The 23,923-nt window shown below is 41.0% G+C and overlaps 1 protein-coding gene across 1 annotated transcript in view; it reads left to right on the forward strand.

Moving 5' to 3' along the window:
- Positions 1–23,382, forward strand: part of LOC149152801 (pyruvate kinase isozyme G, chloroplastic-like) — a 125,616-nt gene extending 102,234 nt beyond the window's left edge. The window contains exons 8-12 of the mRNA XM_089440147.1: positions 21,674–21,849; positions 22,020–22,122; positions 22,271–22,419; positions 22,631–22,739; positions 23,037–23,382. Coding sequence (XP_089296273.1) covers positions 21,674–21,849; positions 22,020–22,122; positions 22,271–22,419; positions 22,631–22,739; positions 23,037–23,165 — 666 coding nt within the window. The 3' untranslated portion in view covers positions 23,166–23,382. The remainder of the gene's footprint in view (positions 1–21,673; positions 21,850–22,019; positions 22,123–22,270; positions 22,420–22,630; positions 22,740–23,036) is intronic.
- The last annotated feature ends 541 nt before the right edge of the window (positions 23,383–23,923 follow it).

Here is a 23,923-nt window from a genome sequence, read left to right on the forward strand (position 1 = left end):
GCCTCCACCATAACAGAGAACACTTCATGAATCCCTAGCACATTCAGTGATTGTTCGTGTTCCACTTTTTTGGATGAGGATGATGCACTTGGATCACCATGCCCAGTCGGCTTGACATTACAACATACACTGGCAGATGTTCTAGGGTCTAGATGAGGACGTGTCTCACTACGGGAGGCAAGGGGAGGGCACATATCATCATCCTAGCCATGCCCAGTCGGCTTGACATTGCAGCATACACTGGCAGATGTTCTAGGGTCTAGATGACGACGTGTCTTTCGACGAGAGGCAAGGGGAGGGCACATATCATCATCCTAGCCCTTACAGATGGTTTACATGCGCTATCGATCCACTTGGAGACCCATGAGGATGTCATTGTGCCCCCACACCCACTTGGGGACACCACATGTGACTTGCTTTGATATCAAGGGGCCAACCCCTTATACACTATGTTTGGAGTCTATTCTCTCACCTTGGCACACTTTGGACTCCACTAGGCCTTCTCAATGGCCCAGCGACTCATTATGTTTACTATTTTGCCCTCTTGAGAGGCTTATTTTTCTATTTTGAGCTATCTTGGTGGGCTTGTCACCAAGGAATGATATTGTTGCACATTATTTTATTATTTGGGGCCAAATTAGGCAATTTGAACTCTTTAGAGAGGATATAAATTGATGAGAGGCTCATTCATTCCTCTCATCAACACTTGTTTGGGATTAGTAGCTCTTGTGAGAATTTCACATTTCGTTTTTGAGGACGAGCTTGGTTTCATGGATGAATTTTGATGTTTGGATACTATTCTCTTGGTCTTGGAGCTTCAAAATTGTATTGATTTGATGATTGGATATATTCATTGTATATGTAAGTGCTCTTTTTCATGTCTATTCTTTACTTTATCTTGTCACATGAATAATGTATGGGATTTTCGCTCTCTAACTCTGAAATTGCCTCTAATTCATGCAAATTTGTGGAATTTTTAGTCTTTTAAAGTGTTGCATATGTTATATGTGTCATGTATGATGGGTGAATGTCCTAGAGGTTCGATTTCATTGAATACACCTTGATAAGTCATCAATTCTTGCACATCAAAGTGTAAAATCTTTTGGCAGCTGCTTGTGAAAATTTCTAAATAGAAATCCAACTGTAGTGCTTAATATTATTTCTTCTACTTATTAACTCAGAAATAAGTTAATCATAGTGTTCTTATGGCAAATTTTGAAATAAATTTTGCTGTAGCCTTCACAATTAAAATACCGCGGAAAGTAAATGCAAAGAAAAATACTGGCACAAATATAACCATGATGACACAGTTTTTGGACAAACTTCCCTAGAGAAACCCAATGTGGGAAAACCGGTGTAGCAGATGAGGGTTTCTTTATTATTCTTCAACAAAAATCTCATGTACAAGATACAACAAGCAAAATAAAAAAGGATTCTTTGTGAGAAAATTTACAAATGCTTCTTGACAAGTTTCTGATCCAAGAGAAGTGCTTCTCTTCCCTTTGCGTCTCACTGCGTCCCAGCGTTAACCTTCCCACACTGTCCCAACGTCAAACTGCCCACGAGGTTCCAACGTCAAACTGCCCTTGCTCTGCCTCTCCCTGTGCCATAGCTTCTGCGCTGTCCTCTGTTTGCTCTGCTTCTTCTTCCTTGCACTCTTGACTGATGTTGATACCCTCTCTCTCTTTCTGACTTGCAACTCTTCTTCTGATTCGGTTTTCTCTTGCCGAACTTTGACCAGTGAGAAAAATCGATCTTACTCGGGGAACTGAGTATCTGCCTCTGGTGTGTCCTCCAATTGCCCATCAAACCTCCCCTTATAATCTTCTTATTGATCAATCAACGACCCAGATTAGATTATAATCAATGGCTAAGATCATATTGACTTGATCTCTCCCTTATTCTAGAAGTTACACCCATAGTTTAGATTAATACACATTAATTCTTTTAATTTCCTAAGTTTAGACTTAGGGTCCCATTAAAAAAATTGATTATTTTAATAAAATTGTCTCCATGTGGAATTTCCCAAAATGATTTCCGAGTATTGGAGAATACACGTGTCTAAGCTTCCCTGCAAAAGTTGAGACTAGAGCACATCCGATGCTACTAGAAATCAACACTCCCTCTTAGCGAGGAATCTGCTCTAACAATGTAACTCGCTGGAGCATTGCTCTGTTCTGTGACGTTTACTTCTGCCCTACTAATGTTTGACATCTTGTCCACCAACTACTGCGCAAATGTTGCATCTGTACTATTGCTGACCTTGCCACTTCTCAACATTGCGCCTGTACTGCAACTCCTTCTGCCACTGTAACTAAGAAATCACTTGTTTCTGCGACTGAAACAGATTCTCTACCATACCCATCTGCTCTCTGAACTGAGTGAACTTAGCTCTTCCTAGAGCCTTTGTGAGTATGTCTGCTACCTGATCTCCTGTGGAGACATACTGCAGCTGTACTACCCCACGTTGAACATAGTCTCTAATAAAGTGATTTCTTATATCTTTGGGTACCAGAGGACGAGTGGTTCCCTAAGGCTTTGATCTTTGGCCTAGGGAAAAGTGTCCAAATTTATTTGTACTTTTCTCCTAAAGTGACTTTATAAGTGGTAAAGTCAATTTAATTTAAAAGTGACACTATAAGTGGTAAAGTTACATTCTAATTTAAAAGTGACTTTATAAGTGGTAAAGTTACATTCTAATTTAAAGGTGACTTTATTAAAGTCAATGAAGAATTAGAAAGTGAAAAAGTGATTATGGAAATAAAAGGCTAAATGGGTCTTTAGTTAAGTGGGTGAGTTAAAAAATAGAAAGTGAGAATTAAGTGCACATTTATTCTCATCTCTAGATCTAAATGAATCTCAGCCATTAGATCTTAGGGTAACCCAAAAGGTCATTTAGAGAGTAAAAGGAGAAGAGAAGAGAGAGAGATCAATTCATTCTTTCATGAGCATTTTAGAGAAAGAGAAGAGAGAGCAAAGAGAAAATTTTTGAGCAGTAAGGAAGTGAAGGAGAGCAACAATAAGACATTTCAGCAAATCTGGGAAGCCACATTTATTGGCATGCATCCCAAGGCAAAACTGTACAGTAGGAGAAAGGCACAAAAATCCAGGAAGAGGGACAACAACAAGGGTACAAATTTCGAGGTAGATTTGGGCATGATTTTCGAGGTAACCGTATTGCTGAAATCTGTATGGTCCGTACAAGTTATGAACACATTTGTCGAGCCAGGTCGTACAAAATTTAATGCTGTTTTATTTTTGGAAAATTTCTGTTTTGGCTGTTCACTGATTGGGACGATTTTCGAGGTGGAGTTCAAGCACAAAAATCGAGATAAGTTGTAATTTATGGTTGCTGGAATTTTTACTGTGTATTTCAGTTTCTCTGTAAAAGCATTTTCAGAAATAAAGAAGAGCTCTCAAATTGGTTTTCCCCAAGAGTTGTAGGGGGTTTTTATCAGATCACATTGACCAAAAATCACTGTGTTATTTTCTGTGTGTGACTGTCATAATTTTGCTGTGTTTTATTTTTGCAATTTCAGCAGTTGTGAAAACTTTAAATTTTTGTTTTCAGAAAATATTTTCATTGCCAGATTTTAGATTTTTTATCATGCTTGGATTTAAAACTAAATGCATGGAGTGATAAGGAAAACTGATAACTAGAGTGGGGGTTGAAATTTATTCATGGCATCAGAGCTTGGTTGGCTGAAAAGTGCAGTTTGGGACAACAAAGTGAAAATTACAACAAGCTGATTTTTGCACAGAAAACAGAAACCTTTACCACGAATTTGAAAATTTCAGTTTGGTAGGACAGTGAAACATGTCTTTGGGTTTGAGAGTGGAAGACATGTTGGATGGGCAGAACAACTACAGTGAATGGAAAGAGAGAATCCAGAGCATCTTTGAGGAAGTAGAAGTCTAGGGCATTATGGTAAATACCACACAGAACCCAGTAGTAGTGCCTGTTGACCCTGTATAGCTGGCAGAGTTTAACAAAAAGAATGCTAAGGCAAAAAGATTGATTTCGGAAGGAATCAAAGATCATGTCATTCCTCATGTGAGGAAAGACTTATGCACATGAGATGTGGACAACCTTGACCAGTCTTTATTAGAGCTCAAATGAAAACAAAAAATGGTCATAAAGGAGAAACTGAAGGCCATTAAAATGGCTAATATTGACAGTGCTACAACATACCTCACAAAGATCACTTCAGTGAGAGATGAATTGGTAGCCGTAGGTGAGATTATTGCACCCACTAAGTTGGTGAGGATTGCTTTGAACGGTTTTCGCAAGACTTGGGAGAATTTTGTGGATGGCATTGTTGCACGGGAAAACTTTCTCGATTGGGAGAGGTTGTGGGATGATTGCATTTAGAATGAGATCAGAAAGAACCATCTTGGGGCAGCCAAACAGGTGGAGGAGGATGACAATGTGGCATTGTTAGCAAGAGGCAAGAAGGGCAAAGCAAAGAAGCAAGCTTCCAAGAGTGGAGGCAAAGGCAAAGGGAAAGGCAAGCAACAGAACAAGGAGAAGGACTATTCCAAAGTCAAATGTTGGAATTGTCAAAAGGTGGGACACTATGCTGTTGTGTGTCCGAAGAAGAACAAGAAAAGGAAAGACAAACCCATGGCAGCTTCTGCAGACATAGAGAGCTTCTCAGAGAGCTTTGATCGGGAGTTTGGGTTCATAGCTTGTGAGGCCACTAGTGCAGGAGCACCTGCCATACAAGTTCTGAGGGAGTGTGCACTTCGCGCTACTAGCAGAGCATCTTCTAGCATTTGATATGTTGATAGTGGTGCTTCTTGCCACATGACAGGAGTCAGAGAGTACTTCTCAGAGCTTTCAGAGGATGATACTGAAATGGAGGTAGTACTTGGTGATGACAACATTGTTAGAGCAGTCGGTGTGGGGACATTGACATTTGATAGGGAACCCAAACCTCCCTTGAAAGTGTTAGATGTTCTATGTGTGCGTAGAATGAAGAAGAACCTGATATCCTTCTCATCACTTGAGGACAGAGGATATGATGTGTTGTTCAGGAGAGGGCAAGTGCTTATATATCCTAGGGGAACTTCAACTTCTTCAGCTAGAGTGATTGGTGTGCGCCATGCCAAGGTGTACAAGTTCTCATTCCAGCCCCTGATGGCATTGAGTAGCAACACTTGAGACAGGTTCGATAGCAAATCTAGCTGTTCGGAGTTGTGTGAGATTTGGCATCGCAGGATGGGGCACATGTATCATGGGGCCTTGAGTACATTGCGGGAGATCATCACTAGTGTGCTAGATTTCGGTTCTGATCATCTTAATGTATGCAGAAGATGTGCTATGGGGAAGTTTGCCAGATCCCCTTTTCCCAGCAGTGACAATAGAGCGACCGGGATCCTTGACTTGATTCATATCGATGTGAGTGGTCAGATGTCTCATGTATCATTGAGTGGCTATGAGTACTATGTTTTATTCATTGATGACCACTCCAGGAAGACCTGGATTTATTTCTTGAAGACCAAGAGTGAGGTCTTCAAGCGGTTTCAAGAGTTCAAAGCTCTTGTGGAGACCTAGATAGGTAGGAAGATCAAGGTCCTCAGGTCGGACAATGGAGGGGAGTATATCCTTGGTGAGTTTGTTGATTTTTGTGCTAAGGCAGGGATTAGGAGGGAGTTCACAGTTCCTTACAACCCCCAACAAAATGGGGTTGCGGAGAGGAAGAACAGATCCATTATAGGGGCTGCCAAAGCCATGCTTCATGATTAGGGGTTACCTTTATTTTTGTGGGCAAAGGCCTGCAACATTGCTGTGTACTTGCAGAACAGGAGTCCACATCGTGGCTTGGGGAATGTGACTCCGGAGGAGACTTTTTCTGGGAAGAAGCCTGATGTTGGGCACTTTCGTATCTTTGGGTGCCTTACATATTCATATGTCCCCAAGGAGAACAGGACCAAGCTAGAGTCCATTGCAGACAAGGGCATCTTTGTGGGTTATAACAAGACCTCGAAAGCTTATCGGATTTATATTCTTGCGCAGAGGAAAGTGGTTGTCAGGCAGGATGTGAATTTCGAGGAGGAGAGAGCTTTCAAGAGGTCACGAGAGTTAGAGTATCCAAAGTCACCAGCCCCAAAGGAGTAGCTGAGTCAGTCACAGGGATCCAGTGGTTAGGGATCAGGAGGTACATCGATTACAGTGTCAGGTCCATCAGTGAGCAGTGGCTCTTAGAGTCAGGTGGGTGGTTCTTCGGGCAGCATGCAGGGTAGTCCATAGAGCAGTTCACAGGGTAGTCCACTAATGGACAGTTTGCACGGTACTTCAGCATCTACAGGCACAGATTCAGGCATGAGGTCAATTGGCAGGTCTTCAGGAGTTCAGGCTTCTGATGATGATGAGGATTCTTTCACTGTGGTGGGAGAAGTATGCACAGGGAAGAGAAAGCTCGAGTGGCTTCAAGATACCTTGTGCGAGGCCACATCAATTGCTGGGCCAAAGAGACAGGTTAGAGAGAGTAAACCACTTGAGCGGTTTTGTAGTTACATGGCATTGGTAACAAGCATTGTTGACTCTGAGCCTTCTAGTTATGAGGAGGCAGCTTGCCAGTAGGTTTGGAGAGAGGCCATGATGGAGGAGTATTCTTCTATTATGAAGAACGATGTTTGGGAGGTAGTGCCGAGGCCTGAAGGTAAATCAACGGTTACTTCCAGATGGCTCTACAAGATAAAGCATGCTGCAGATGGCAGCATCGAGAAGTTTAAGGCTCGATTTGTGGCAAGAGGGTTGTTATAGGTAGAGGGAGTTGACTACGAGGAGACCTTTGCTCCTGTAGCTCGGTATACATCTATTCGCTCCATTATATCAATTGCAGCAGAGATGGGTTGGAAGATCCACCAGATGGATGTGAAGACCACATTTCTCAATGGCTTCATTTAGGAGGACGTTTATATTGAGCAGCCGCAGGGCTTTGAGGTGCATGGGAAGGAGTCCCATGTATGCAGATTGAAAAAGGCACTCTATGGCCTGAAGCAAGCTCCTAGAGCTTGGTACTCAAGGATTGATACATACTTGCAGCGGTTGGGTTTCACAAAGAGTGATGCTGATCCGAACCTATACTTCATTATGGGGGGTGAGGAGCCTCTCATTTTGGTGTTGTATGTTGATGACTTGATCGTCACTGGTGCAGAGAGACTCATTGAGGGTTGGCTGCAAGAGAGATCTTGCTTCAAAGTTTGAGATGAAGGATATCAGCTTGATGCATTATTTTCTGGGATTGGAGGTGTGGCAGGAGGAGGGACATTTCTTCCCGGGACAAGGGAAGTACATTGTGGATATTCTTAGCAGATTTCACATGAAGGACTGCAAACCCATGTCTACACCTATTATCACTAACTGGAAGAAGCTTCACGCTTTTGATTCCGAGTTGGTGGATTGTACTCTATACAAATAGTTGATTGGTAAATTGATGTATTTGGTCAACACTCGACCAGATATATGTTTTGCAGTTATCACTATGAGTCAGTTCATGTGTGAGCCTAGGAGAGTGCACTGGGTGGCTGCAAAACACATTCTTCGTTACTTGTAGGGGACTGTGGATTTTGGTTTGGATTATAGACAGGGTGATGGAGTGAGACTCGCAAGGTACACAGATTCAGATTGGGCAGGTTGTGCTTCAGATAGGAAGAGTACTTCCGGGCGCTGTTTTCGGTTGGGTTAGGCAGTTGTGTCTTGGATCAACCAGAAACAACAGTCAATTGCCTTGAGCTCAACTGAGGCAGAGCATATGGCTGCTAGTTTGGCTAGTTGTGAGGCCATATGGCTTCACAAGGTGTTGTTTAGCCTATTTGGTCAGGCAGTGAGACCTTTAGTAATTTACTGTGACAATCAGAGTTGCATAAAGCTCACGGAGAATCCAGTTTTTCATGACAGGTCAAAGCATATTGAGATCAAGTATCACTTCATTAGAGACTATGTCCAAAAGGGAGCTATCAAGCTTGAGTACATTTCCACAAATGAGCTGGTAGTGGACATTTTCACCAAAGCCTTACCACGGGGCAAGCATGTCTACTTAAAAGACAAGATGGGAGTGGTGAGGAACACTTTCCTCGGTAAGAGGGAGTGTTAAAATTTGGGTACCAGAGAACAAGTGGTTCCCTAAGGTTTTGATCTTTGGCTTAGGGAAAAGTGTCCAAATTTATTTGTACTTTTCTCCTAAAGTGACTTTATAAGTGGTAAAGTCAATTTAATTTAAAAGTGACTTTATAAGTGGTAAAGTTACATTCTAATTTAAAAGTGACTTTATAAGTGGTAAAGTTACATTCTAATTTAAAGGTGACTTTATTAAAGTCAATGAAGAATTAGAAAGTAAAAAAGTGAATATGGAAATAGAAGGCTAAGTGGGTCTTTATTTAAGTGGGTGAGTTAAAAAATAGAAAGTGAGAATTAAATGCACATTTATTCTCATCCCTAGATCTAAATGAATCTCAGCGATTAGATCTTAGAGTAACCCAAAAGGTCATTTAGAGAGTAAAAGGAGAAGAGAAGAGAGAAATCAATTCATTCTTTCATGAGCATTTGAGAGAAAGAGAAGAGAGAGAAAGGAGAAAATTTTTGAGCAGTGAGGAAGTGAAGGAGAGCAACAAGAAGACATTTCAGCAAATTTGAGCAGCAACATTTATTGTCGTGCATCCCAAGGCAAAACTGTATAGCAAGAGAAAGACACAGAAATCGAGAAAGAGGGACAACAACAAGGGCACAAATTTCAGGGCATATTTGGGCACGATTTTTGATGCAACCGTGCTGCTAAAATCCATACGGTCCGTACAACAAGTTATGGGCACATTTTTCGAGGCAGACCTTACAACATTTAATGTTGTTTTATTGTTGGAAAATTTTTGTTTTCGATGTTTGTTGATAGGCACGATTTTCGAGGTGGAGTTGAAGCACAAAAATCGAAATTGCACTGCAACTCAGTTACTGAGAAGTAAGCAATTGATCTCCTGATCTGACCTCCCTGTTGGGCTAGAGATAACCACTGATGCTGAAGCTCCCTCTGTCGCTGACAAGTGCTTCCTCTTTGACCTCTGCGCTTCTGCAACAACTCCCTGCATCTCGCACTGTTGCACACCTCTCTGTGCCATCCTACACTGGTGCAACACTCTTGTGCCTCTCGCACTGCTGCAACCTGCTAGCCTCGCGCTGTCTTGGGACTCTTGCACTACAACTCTCTCTGTCGCTCCATCCGCACCCGTCTCTACCCACATCAGCCAATCCTGCTACTCCTCGTTGGGGCTCCCGTAGCATGGTCTAATCCAAGAGGCTAGGTACCTCGAGGATCTTGCCCCTCATCGCCTGTAGTCCACATGACTATAGTTCGATGTCTCCCCACTTCCGCTCAAGTGGTGCATGTGCACTCATGGCACAGTCACCGTTTGTCAAAAACTTCCTTCTCTGCCTGTGCTAGCGCTGCCTTAGTCTCAGAAGAATCTCCTTTACTCTTCTTCCTCGGACACTGGGTTGCATAATGATCCAACTCCCCACAGTGGAAGCACTTGACCTTGGAGAGATCTTTCTTCTTCCGCTTTTCCTGCTTTCCCTCAGATGCTAGGGCCACGTCTTCCTCCCCCTGCTTGACTTTTGATCCCCTTGCTGCTGCTACTCGTCTTTGACTGTCGTCTGGACTCTGATCTCTTCCTGGTGAAGAGCTACCCACTTCTCGTCCCAAGGTGGGAGAGTCCCTCTGCCCAATATACTCTTGACAAACACCTCCCAGTCTTTTGAGACAGCATTCAGGGCTGTCCTCACCATCAGCTTCTGATCCGGTGTCACCTCTATAGGAGTCAACTGATCTTGGATCTCCTTCAGTCCTCTGAGGAAGGTGTCAATCGGTTCTCCCTTCTTCCTTTGATATGATCTCAATTGATTCTCAAGCAACATTCTTCTCTGCATAGAAGTATGCTGGTACAGGTTCTTGAGAGCCTCCATCATCTCAAATGCCGTTTCTTTCTCGGCTGTGTGTTATTACATGATCCTTGACCCCATCAAGGATAATTCTCTTGGCTCTCGCCATCGCCTCCTCATACTTGTCATTATCATTGGGGTTGACTGGGATAGCTATTACCTTCAAGGCGAAGTTCTTGACACAATTCCTGTCAACTACGGATAAGATTCTAGCCTTCCAGACTGCAAAGTTCGATGCTCCGTCAAGTCTATCCTGGTCTCTTATTTCGTGTAGTGCCATGATGCTCTTCTACTTCCCTCCTGGAAGATCTTTGTTCGACTCCTCTAAGTCTCTACTTCCCGTCTGGAAGTTCTCTTCTGGACTCTCTCTGAGCCCTGATATCCCTCCTGGAAATCCTTCTGTTGCTGTCGAGATGCCCTCTACTCTAATCGTCTTGTGCAACCGCACCACTGATTCGGGTTCCTTGGTTAGAAACCCTCGGTAGCAACTCCTCTGGCCTTGCTCTGTCAAGTACTGTTCTGACTACAATACCTCACCAGCTCCACTCTGCAATATTCTTGCAGCCTTCTAAACCCCAACAACCTGAAGGTGAGAGCTCCTAGGCCTTGCGCAATCCCGACACTAGCAACCCGGCCTCCTCAGCAAACTGCGTCAGCCTTCCCAGCTACTGCGTGGCTCTGCATGAGGCTTCTTTTGCCTTCCTTAGTCTCTGCGCTGCCTCTTGTCTGCTCACCCTTGATGACGCAGGCACTGCGTCACCCTTCCTTGTTGTTGTTCTGCTATAAACAACTTCTATCACCTCGGGACAACTGTTTTCCGTTGCTATTGCTCTGCTTGACTAATGTCCTTTAGTCCTCATGTGATCTGCAATCACACTCTGATACCATGTTGAAGTTTCTAAGTTTACTTAGTTAAAAACCCTCCATGTACTTTATCTGATTTATTCCTACCTACTTGTTATTTTCCTTAACAAGTTATTTACAATGTAAATACTTAAGTCACAGGACACGCCCTCCAAGGTCCCGTGTCCCGCATATTACGTGCCAGACACGAAAACGGCGCTAAAACGTGTCGAAAACGTTTTTCATCGTGTCCTGTAAAATGTAAAACGTATTCACTGGTTTTCGTCGTGTCCTGCATCTGGAAAACGCGTATTCCGTTGATAGAAAACGTTGCCTGCATAAGCTGCAATTTTTTTTTGAAAGAAACAAATAATTTTTGAGTGGGGCAGCTTAATCATCAAGTCTAGGCCCTGGTATTGATATGCTATTCATGGTAATGTTAAATTCTTAAAGTAAAAGTGACACTCTCCTTAATCTTCATTTTCATCATTTTACTTAAATTTTTAACATTACCATGAAATGACTCAGGATGTTTGAGAGTGGTTCTGGCCTCATTGGATTTCAGTAGAATTTTAGATTTCATTCAAAATGCAGTAGACTTGTAAGTTTTTCAGGATTTCAGGATTGGGAGATTGTAATGTTTCCAGGTGACACCACCTGCCCAGGCTACCCTTGCCACCAGTAGAGGACATGGTCTACCTCCTATAGCTCCTACTTCTAGTTCTTCAGCTTCTAGGGCATAGCAAACTCCACTGCCAACTTCACTGCCAGATTGCTATACAACAACGAATCATATGACCGTTGTAGAAGATCAACCGCCCATATTATATTCCATACTGTCACGCCCTTGCAATTTATATCGGTATGAGTTAATTGAATAATTTTCTACTGTACATAAATTTCCTATATTGTATGATCTGTAGTTTATTAATCTGTATCTATCTGTATGGTTGAAGTAAAAAAAGAGATTGTTCCTCCATACTAATCCGTACAATTGTTCAAATTGCACCTGTTTGTACATGTTCTTACATAGTTGAGTTGCCTTTATTTCTATTAGTGACCATTTTCTGTTAGTCACCTTTATCTTTGTTAGCAACCATTTTGTATCAGCCGCCTTTAGTTCTAGTCTTTGCATGCCCTTCCTATTTTCAATCGTGCAACCATAGATAGGACTGGGACTAAGGGTAACATTCACCAAAAATGGTAACCTTAATATTAAGAAGGTCCATTTGATTGCGTCGAGAGGCGCACTTCAGCCCAATATGGTAGAGATGTTGTAACATAATGTAATGTAATGTAATGCTTTGTAAACATTTTTACTTAGTCAAAATAAAATAAAAATAAAAGAATATTTTTTATTTATTATTAACAAATTAAATTTGAATATATTTATTTAATTAGTATATATTCATTTTGGTTAGTTACGGTGGTTTTTGAGCTCCATGTTTATGAGAACCCATGGTATAAAATAAAAATAAAAAAGATAGAAATAATGTTAAAATAAAAATAACTTCATTGTATTCATCCATGGTATTGACCGATGATATGAGAACCCTTGGTATTGAGTCTTGACCCATGGTATTCATGTGAAATATAGCCTATTTGAAGGGGGAAATTAAATCAGCCAAGATCCATCTTAACTTTGGATCTACCAAGCGCCGAGAAGGATCAAATTTCTTGAGATTCAAACCTCTTTTAGAGTGAAAGGAGATTTGATCCCTCTCGGCGCTTGGTAGATCCAGAGTTAAATGAATCTAGGACGGTTAATATTTAAAAGAGGAGTTAAGTAAATTCGTTTTGATAAAGCGTATTGTATGGAAGGGTATGCAAAGGAAAATAAAAGAAAAAGTATAAGATGGAATATATTTTTTTTTTTAATAAAGAGGAAAAGCACCAGTCTTGAAGCTCATTATAATTATTGGAATAAAAAAAGGACAATTCAAAAACAAAGGAAGATTCTCTTATAAAGGTTCCATAATCTTATGTTATGGATTATGTACATTATGTGAAAATTCCTAGCTCTAACAATCTTAGGAATCCCACTGCAACCAACTGAATCTACTTCACCTAGATTGTAAATTACATTACAAAATTATTTTAGATTTCTTCTTGAAACATTGAAGTAAATTACTGAAGCAGCCTACACCAAATTAAATATAATTTTGAAACATAGAAACTGAGCAAGGAAATACAAACACATAGGACACCGTTATTTTTGGACAAATGTCCTCGGGAAAACCCAATACGGGAAAACTGGTGCAACAATTTTGAGGCTTTATCATTATTAAGCAACAGTGAAATCAGAGTACATCTATGGATGCCCAACCGGCAATCCAAACATCAAGAAAATCTGGCAGAGATATTCCTTAAGCAACCCCGACACTCGTGCGTACTGCACTTGCGTTCCTGCACTCACGCATTCCTGCACTCATGCGTTCTTGCACTTGCGTTCCTGCACTCACGCGTTCCTGCCCTCGTGTTCCTGCACTCACGTGTTCCTGCACTCGCGCGTTCTTGCACTCGCGTTCCTGTACTCGTTCCTGTACTCGCGCGTTCCTGCACTGGGAATAACTCAACCTCTTGCTACTGCCTCTCTGGATTAGGAAATCTTCCTCCGGATCATTGTCCTTGCCTCTCTATTGCAAAATATCTCTGCGATCAAAATTTCCTCTTGAGAGCTTCTCACTTCATAAATTCGTTCTCTTCATCTCTCAGTGTATTTTCCAAATGACCCTCAAGCCCCTTCTTATATCTTCCTGTTGGACAAGCAACGACTTAGATTAACTCCTAATCAAAGGCTCAGATCGTTTTGACTTGATCTCTGTCTTTATCTAGAAGATTAACCCACAATTAGATTAATACCCATTAATATTTTAATTTTCTTAAGTTTAGACTTAGAAACTCCATTAAAAATATTAATTATTTTAATTATTTTAATATAATCGTCTCTGGGTGGAATTTCCCAAAACGGTTTCTGGGTTCTTTGGAATGCATGTGCCCAAGCCTCCCTGCAAAATTTAAGGCTTAGAACACACCCGACGCTACCCCAAATCAACACTCGCTCTTAGCAAGGAATTTGCTTTAACAATATATTGCTAATGCACACTGCTCTGACTCTGAAGCATCGTCCTCTGCGTTGTTGATGTCTAACATGCTATCCACCAGCCATTGCGCTGTTGCTGCTACTGTACTACTGCCTTTGACACTGCCACTGCCAATGCTACATCTGTACTACAACTCCCTCTCAAACGCTGCATTTGCTATGTTGTTAGCACTACCATTGCTAACATTGCATTCGTACTGCAACTCAGTTGCTGAGAGAAGCAACTGAAAACACCCAAAACTGGATAAGTATCCTATGGATACACCTTGGTGCTGAAAGCCTGATTGCTGCTAGTCCCATACTGTCTTCTGAAGTCACTGCGCTGCTGAAGCTCTATGCTATGCCTCCATGCATTGCTACCTCTCTGCTCTGCGCTGCTAACTACCACATCTGTCGCTCGAATACTCCATGTCACCAACTGAAAACTCCTCCATCTCGCTACTACTGATCATGGGCTCCCGTAGCAATGTGATGATCCAAGAGGTGGGCTCCTCAATGATCCTACTCATCTATAGCTCTATCGAACTACAGTTCTATATCAACTCACCTCCCTCATGGTGGTATCTTGGCTGTCATGGCGAACTCCTCCTCCTGTTCGATCTTTGTGGTTGCACTCTTACAATCGTGCTTTTCATCCTTGTCCTTTTTCTTCAAGGGACATTGGGATGCATAGTGGCCCATCTCGCCACATCTAAAACACTTCATCTTGGAGACGTCCTTCTTTCATCTCTATTGCACTTGCTGCCCCTTCAATGCAAGGGCTGCGTTATCCTCCTCCTCTACTTTGGGCTTCGACCCACTGCTGTGTTGCTTCCGTCAAGTTTGACCTTGACCAGGTCTCTCCTCAGCTCTTCTTGTTTTCAAGCTGCCCACATTTCATCCCAATTAGGCAATGTTGCTTTGCTCAGGATACTTTGGACAAAGACTTGCCTCTCATCTGAGACAGAATTTAGGGCCAGTCTCACTAACTCTGAATCTTGAGGTGTATGCCTTGTAGTCGACAACTCATCACGGGTCTTCTTCAGCTTCGTGAGGAATGGATCCACACGTTCTGCCTTTTGCATTTGTGCAGATCTCAATTTTTGTTCCAAGTACATCTTTCGCTGCTCAGAAGATCCCTGATACAATGTGACCAAAGCATCCCACATCTCCTTAGCATTTTCTCTGCTAGCAACATGGCACACCACATGATCCTTGACTCCATCCAGGATCATCCTCTTGGCCTTTGCCATTTCAGCGCTATACTTCAGCGGATTTGCATCCGTAGGGACAACTACCACACTATCAACATACGTCTTGAGGGCATGCACATCTAGAAGGACATTCTAGCCTTCCAGATTACGTAATTGGAAGCTCTGTCCAACCTATCCTGATCCCTCAAGCCACTGGTTGCCAAATCCTTTGAAAACTGTCGAACAACTGCCTCTTTCTCCTTACTATGTAGCTTCTAGGCTGGCTTACGCACTCCTTGATGGAGTTGGTAAGTTTGTTGCTCCTCTGCTGCTCAACAAATGATAAATACTGCTTTCCTCGACAAGAAATCACTGAGGAAGTATTCCCCCACCATGCAATCTGCATGCTTCTTCCGACGGCTTTTCTACCCAACACTCAGCTTGCAGACAACTGCGTTTCTCTAGCTCTACGTGGTTCCCTCTGCCTTGGAAAATTCTTGATCCGACAGTCTTACCTCTCTGTCAGCTCACTTAGAGAGAGACACCCACGAAAATATAGCCCTCCTGGCTAGAACTGCGCAATCCCTCAGGGGATTCAAACTGCTGCTTGCTGTAGCAAGTTGGCCCTTGCTTCAATGCTAGATCTGCTCTTCTTGTTTCACATCAACAACTCTGATACCGTGTGAAAATTCCTATATCTAACAATCTCGGGAATCTTACTGCAACCAACTGAATCTACTTCACCTAGATCATAAATTACATTACAAACTTATTTCAGATTTCTTCTTGAAACATTGAAGTAAATTACTGAAACAACCTACACCATATTAAATATCTATGTTGCCTGGAAACGTGGGTGCGGGGACGGGGACGGGGACGGGGACGGGGACTGGGACGGCATTTTTGGAAATAGGGTGCGTGGGTTCGTCGGGTTATATAATAATATTAAATTTTAATAATTATATTTTATAAATTATAAATTTATAATTAATAATATATATGAAATTTGAATTTGTATATTTTTTCAACTTTAAACAAGAAAACTTTAATGATAATCATTTAAATGGGACAGATTTTGTCACACACAGCTGACTGAGATACACTAGCCAAGTTTCCTACAAACTCAAGAGTACACTCAAAAATCCTAAAGTATTCTGAGTTCTCAAAGACTCAACATTTTAAACTTTATTTTAATGGGCTGCCTTGTGTGTTTGGTGGGACAGCAGTGAAATATATGCTGCCAGCAGGCATAATTTATACTTTAATTTAGCCACAAGCCTAAAAAAAACGACATAATTTATATGTTAATGACAAATGTAATGATTCAATTTTTCAAAAATTAAAATGTATATACTATGCACTGTTTTTCCTGAACAAATTCTGAACCATTTAATTGGATTTTGTTGATCCATGGTGAAATTACATTGCAAGGGCAAGCAACACCATTGTTAGAGGGTAGATAATGAACTGGCTTGAATGTTGTGTAGATGATTGAGTTGAAAATTTGAAATACATTCTCACTGAACGGTTTATATTGTAAAGAATAGCACAAAGCTATATTCAGTGTATGAATGCAATTATGTAATGCCATTCATTAATGCAAAAAATGATGAAGATTTTCTGTGCTTTATTAATCTAATTGCAACTATTTCGGGTTAAAAGAACTGAAACGTATACTTCTCATATTATAGTATATAGTATAAAAAATTAAAAATTTAACAAGTCTGGGCTGAGTAGAGGTAAGTTTGTGGCATTGTCATCTCTATTTAGGGCTTCGGTTGGGTACAGGAGTTTGCATAGGGAGGCCGAGGTCTGTTCCTTAGTGAACAGTGAGCTGTTTTGTGTAAACAGTGGCATGAATCAAGCCCTACAGCTCAGCGTTTGACAACAAGAAGGAGGAGGGACTATGTAGCAGCTGTAGGAGGCAAATTGAGTGTATAAAAGTGGACTGACAGTTGTGGCTCATGTTGCAGACAGTCCGAAACAGCAAGAAATTGTGACATTCATTCCGGAAATTCTGCTTAATGTAGTTGATCCCCTGTGGGTGTTCACTGTTCAAATGTGTAATATAATGCACCTATATTTTTCACACGCGGGTCTTCTGAAACTTTTTCATGGAATAATAAAATTGAAAACAAAAACTTGTAAATACCACTGCCGCTAAAGCTGCTCTATCCACTGCCGCTGAAGCTGCCCACTGCTGCTGAAGCTGCCCACTGCCGCCGGAAATGGTAAACGGGGACGGCTCAAGCCTCAACCAAATGGAAAAAACTTAAAAGCTAAATGAAATCAGTAATCATGTATCAGATATTTGCTTGTGTGCGTTCATAAAGAGTTAAAGTCTTAAAGATTTAGGGTTTTTTAAAGATTTAATATAGTTCTTTTTTATGAAGAACCCAAAGAACCCAACCCGAAGAACCCGAAGAACCCAAGAACCCGTTAAAGGAAAAGAACCCATTTTTTTTTTTTGAAGAACCCGGTTCTTCATGGAAGAACCCGGTTCTTCTGGGTTCGTCTGGGAAGAACCTGTACCCGAATCCGGTACTTGGGTGCGGGAACCCGGGACGGGTTCGAGAACCCCACCCCCGGGTGCGGGTACCCATGCAACATAGATATATTTATATATTTTTAATTAAATATATATAAAACGTGTCCCCCGTGTCCTGTTTCCAGGTCGTTGCATTTCGTATTGAATACTCATATTTACGTGTCCTCCGTGTCTCGTATCCTCGTGTCATGTGACTTAGGTAAATACTGAAAATAAACACTAGTGCATGCTCAACATATTACAGATCAGCAACTAAAAGAAATAGAAACAAACACACCATATGACACCATTATTTTTGGACTAATGTCCCCGGAAAAACCCAATGTGAGAAAACCAGTGCAGCTATCTGAGGGTTTTCTTATTAAGCAATATCAGAGTACAATCTGGGTGCTGAAACTGGCCTACCCAACAGAAAATTTCCTTGGCAGTAATACCCCTCAATGTCTGACAAATCTCCTAGCTGAAACCCCGGATAATCCTTCCGGCAGCTACTCAGCACAAATCTGCTCCAAAAACCCTAGCGCCAGCCTCTCTCTGGACTGCGTCAGCCCCTCTCTGCCTCATGTTTGCTCTGCGTCACCTCGGATGGGTCTGCGTCAGCCTTGGGAGGCCCTGCGTCAGCCCTTTGGCCCTCTGTGTTAGCAACGCTGGCCTCTTTGAGGCTCTGCGCAGCTCCCGACTGCCTCTGCATGGCCTTGCCTAACCATGGCTGGCTTTGCATCACTCTCCTTGGCTACCGCCCTGCTCTCTCGACACTATCTCTGCCTCTCTATCTCTCTGTACTCAATTGCCCCTCAACGGCATTTCCCGATCAATAATTCTATCTCTCTTAGCAAACCCCAGTCTAGAGAATAGAATGATTGATCACTCTGGTGTCTTCTCCAAGTGACCCTCAAGCCTTCTCTTATACTTTTCCTGTTGACATATCAACGGCCGAGATTAAGTCCCTAATCAACGGCTGAGATTGGACCATTCTAACACAGGTTCATATTAATACACATTAATATTTTATTTTCCCTAAGTCTACTCCATTAAAAATATTAATTATTTTAATATCTCTTTATCTGTTTAGAATCTGCCCAAACCCTTTCTGGGTATTGGAGATCTCATGTGCCCCAACATCTCCACCAAAATTCGTGGCTAGAGCACATCCGATGCTACCCCAAATCAACAATGTGCAGCATTTTCTGTCACATGTCTGTCCCAATCTTGAGCTTCCTCAGTGGCTGTATAGTCCCTTTCTCTAACTGCCATGACCATTTGTCTGCTAAGATTGATAACTCCACCTGTGTTTCTGTTGCCTTTTGCGCACAGGTTCTCATACCTCTTCTAATATCTCTTAGTTCACACCAGATGCAGTGACCAGGACGTCATTGACAGCTACCCATTCTTGTTTCTCCTCCAGGCCCCAGGACCAAAATTTCCAGACTTATACTGCTCCACTTACCTGGTCACAGACTGTGCTCTTCAAACAATACACCACCAAGATTACCAGTGCTGTTATTGTCTGAGAACCCCAACAGCATAGAATCCTCAGAGTCCAGAGTAATGCACTCTTTCTCCACAGGATGGCAAGATAAACAACATCCATTCTCCCATATTATCCCTGCGGAATTCAACTATCCCATCACAGCTAACAATGAATGAAGGGGTACTGATTCATGCTGGGACCTTATTTCCAGCCTTGTTTGTACATGCTTGAAATGATGCTTGAGATTCACATCCACTTCCATAATATAAATACAAAACCTTGAGATATCATAGGATGGGAATTGGAACCACTCCCTGCTCATTTATACTACAATTTCCTTCCCCTGATGCCACTCCCTTGTTTACTCTTGCGTCAGCAAGTAAATTATGCCTTTGGAGCACATTGAAGAATTCGATTGCTCGAAAGTCCTCAACCAGGGCTTGGACTCGTTTATTTTCATGTAACTATTCACCCTACTTTCCTGTCTGTAAGCAAGAGTGAGATATGTCTCATGGCTCACAGCCTCAACAACAATTGGCTCAAGAAGAGAAAAACATGCCACAAGTGGGATTTGAAGTTTGGCGGGGAGGGTAACAATTTTCTCTTCCATATTGACCAAAGCCAGACCCACTTGGCAACCGGGCGTTTGACTCAACTAATAATTCTTGTCAACTATGCATTTTGCAGAGATGAATGGAACTGCAGATGCTGAATGACAAAGTAAGAGTTTCGTATCACTCTGACATGCTAAGTCACCTGACACATCCTTCCCTCCCCCTGTGTCACGTATTTCACGTGTCAGTCATGACATGTGTGTGACATGAGTTTGACTCGTGTTGGACATGAGCCCTACTCAGGTCAGGTGAAAAAGTGGCCTGTGCCTTCTTAAAATCAATTTTTTGCCTCATTCTTACGCAATTCAGTCACAATTTTGGAGCTCTTAGAGGTTTTGGAGTGCATCTAAGGGTGATTAAGCAATGTTAGAAGGGATTCCAAGCGCTGGGAAGTGGATTTGTCCAGGACCTACCAATGCTATGTAATTAATGGTAATGTTTAGGAATATTTCATTTTCATCCTTTTACTTAAATTTTTAATATTACCATTAATTGTGTCAGGATGTTTGAGAGTGGTTCCAACCTCATTGGATTTTATATGGAGAAAGTAGAATTTTAGATCCCACTAAAATCCCAGCAGACTTAATGGTTTTCATGGTTTCAGGATTTGGGGGATTGCAACTTTTCCATTTGATCCGTCATGTATGAGGGTGTGGAACTAGCATTTAATCAAGAACACCAAGCTCTCTATATACCTCAATGTTGGTGGCAGTGATTGTTGGACTCCTGTATCATTACCCTAGTAAAATGTACCATCACTCAAACAAAATCTTGATTTGACATGTAACTTTTTCTATCTTATTTTAATGCTTAGAGGGTGATATTGATGATGAGGATCTCGATACAGGCAATGATTTTGAGGATATGTAGTACTTGTTATTTGTTGTAGTATGATGTTTTTTGGACTCTAGAGGCCTTTTAGAGCCTCTTTGTTGATGCATCTTTGGTTCAGAGATGGATTGCACATGGTGCCATTTTGGTTATATGCACTAGTTGCATAATTTAATATGTATCATCATCATGTAAAACTGTCAATGATTTAGTTTCTTGTTTCGTCCATGCCTTGTTTCTTGTTTCCTCTATGTCTTGTTTCTGGGGTCACCATGTCTCGTGTCGGACACTGATATTTCTATCTTGTGTGCCCTGTGTCATTGTGTCAGGTGACTTGGGTGACATAAGTCATTCCTCTAGACTTAAGCAATGCTAGTCCTTGAAAGACTGCCAGCACTTCTGCCTCATTTGATCATGGCTATCCCTAATCCCCAAGCATATTTAATTTCTTGGATCCTGATAGCACCTCTGCTTCATTGATCATGGCTATTCCTTATCCCCATGCGTAGTTAATTTCATAGTTGAGTTCTTAGTTTTTCTGAAGTTAATTTCTTAGTTTTTCTTAATGGCACCTGCCATCCCCTGATATAAGGAACATTGTTATGTAGGCAGTACTATAGTTATGAGAAGAGTTTTGCATTGCAATATGGCAGTATATTTTGGTCTTTAATTTCAACATAATGTAGTCTGTCAGAGTGCTTTAGTTGTGAATACCATTAGTGCAGGTGCCAACTAGCACGTGTCTAAGATGCTTTTACCTTGTCCTCTGGGCATTAGAATCTTGGCTGTTTAAGTGCCATTTTGCGATTGCTTGTTTAGTTATTTGGATTTCTTCTCATTTCACGCAGGTCCATTACTAACCCTCTTAAGAGAACTAGATTCGACTAGAATCTGTGTTTTGTTTCCCTTTTAGAATAGCTGTATGAACGGCTTAAATAATTTGACAGGTGATTACACTAATATATCTGAATTTCTCACAATATTTCATTTGGAGATACAGGGTCTGTCAGTGTCTGAAGCATCCCTAAAGTATTAGTGGATTCTTCAATTAAATGTTCGGGATAAATTTGGCAGTTATCATGTATGACTGCATGTATATTAGCGGAACTTACAAGAACCTCTTTGGTGATTTTAATGAATATTTGGATTTGTAGGAAGATATAATTAGAGTATGTCGCAGCATGGGAAAGCCAGTAATAGTGGCAACAAATATGTTGGAGAGCATGATCAACCATCCAACACCAACGCGGGCAGAGGTTTCAGATATTGCCATTGCTGTACGAGAAGGTGCAGATGCTGTCATGCTCTCAGGAGAAACTGCACATGGAAAGTATGCATTTTTTGTGAAATTTGTCTTTATACGTGTATTCTGTTTATTCCAAAACTATTCAATAGGTCATAATGTTATCTGATTCTGTGGACTTACAAACTGTCCATCCTTATTTCCTGTCTCATTTAACGCTCAAAACAAAAAACTTAAGGTAAATGTATTTTTTGCAGATATCCTTTAAAAGCTGTGAAAGTGATGCATACTGTTGCATTACGCACTGAAGCAACAATGTTGTACGACGAACCTCCTGCTAGCTTTGGTCCCACTTCTAAGGTTTTTGAATATATTTTTGTTGGCTATATTATTTTACACATACGTCTCACACCTACATATCTGTACCTCGTAAAGGGCATCTAATGTAGCTGTCTTTAATTTACAGTAAGATTATGATCGTTTACTCGAGGAATCTTTGATTTTCCAGGAGCATATGAGTGAGATGTTTGCTTTTCATGCAACCATGATGTCAAACACGCTTGGGACATCAATTGTGGTTTTTACAAGAACTGGGTTTATGGCTACCTTGTTAAGCCATTATCGGCCTTTTGGCACAATATTTGCATTTACAAACCAGTACGTTTCATGGCTTTGACCTTGTACTGAGAATTTATGCCAAGTATCATGCAAATGAACTGATTTTTTATTATCTGAAAATTAATGAGTGTCAGTTTTTTAATATCTGTATTGCTTACTCAATCCATCTGTTTAATGTTTTGAGATTGTAAGTTTTATCAATGTATGAGATTGACTAATCTTGTCAATTGTTTGCTTGTGGGGATGTCAGAGAAAGAGTGAAACAGAGGCTCGCACTTTATCGGGGCATAAGACCAATATATATGCCATTCTCCAATGATGCTGAGGAGACGTTTTCAAATGCTCTGTCACTCCTGCAGGTAAATATGCATGTTTCTTACCTTTCAATGCCTTTTTTTGTTTCATTATATTCAATGACAGATACCAATATCTGATTATTTTATTCCAGGGCTGCCTTTGATAATAACAATTTTTCATTAAATTGTCTATAGTCATTAATAGCATGCATCCAGTTTACATTTCTAATTGTTATTCTTACAATAAGTCATTTATTATTCAAGTTATTGTCTGTGGTGGGACATTTTTCATTTGTAGATGTTGAAACTATAATTTTTATTCTGGTGAAAGTTGATTTGGAAAAATTTGTATTTATCCAGAAGTTGGGCATGTTGAAAGAAGGGGAGCAGGTTGCTCTTGTTCAAAGTGGGAGGCAACCTATTTGGCGCTCTGAGTCTACACATCATATCCAAGTTCGAACAGTTCAAGATTGTACACCCACAAAATAACTTTTCATCTACCATTTGGAATAATTGATAACATCTACTGGAAATCTGAAATGATATTGAGTTCTTTAATTTGTTTTGAAGGGATTTACCCTTTGTTGATCGATAATAATGAGCAGCATAAACAATTTTATTTGATTAATAACCCTGAGCACGATCAATAATTTGTCACTATTGCTGGTATTTTCAGTGTATCAATAATTTTGTAGGCCAAGTTTAAGGAACGGGTGTCAAATTCTTGTGATATAATTTCTTTATTTATTTTATAGCTTTCTATCAACCAAAGCTTCCATCATTTGTACACATCGTTTATGAATTTTAAGCTATCATATCATCTTTGTTTTAAAGAGGAAGAAATGAGTCGTGGCATCATCTATTTAGCACATGCAGATTACTGGCATCAAATCACGTCTTGATTACGCAGTTCCTGCAACATCCCGATTGTCATTAATACATCTTTGTCCAAGTCCCTGACGGTAAATGGCAAAGAATATTGGTTGGGCTGAAACAGATGGGAAAAGCATGTCTTGACTCTTAAGGAATTGATTATGCAGTTCTGCAACATCCTATTGTCATTAAGACACGTAGGTTTTTGTAGGTCACTCAGATGGTAAATGTTAAAAAGATATTGCTTGGATTGAAGTTTGCCACCTTATTATGGTTGAATCCTCAAGAGAGCCACCTTCTAGTTTTGTGTCATTGGAAATCAACGATAGTTCTTTTTTGACAACTGGATGAACTATTCCCCAGAAACTCTGTAT

Source organism: Pinus tabuliformis, chromosome 9 (genome assembly GCF_031772625.1).
Source record: "Pinus tabuliformis cultivar Carrire ecotype Pingquan chromosome 9, CPIR1, whole genome shotgun sequence".
Taxonomy (NCBI): Eukaryota; Viridiplantae; Streptophyta; class Pinopsida; order Pinales; family Pinaceae; genus Pinus; species Pinus tabuliformis.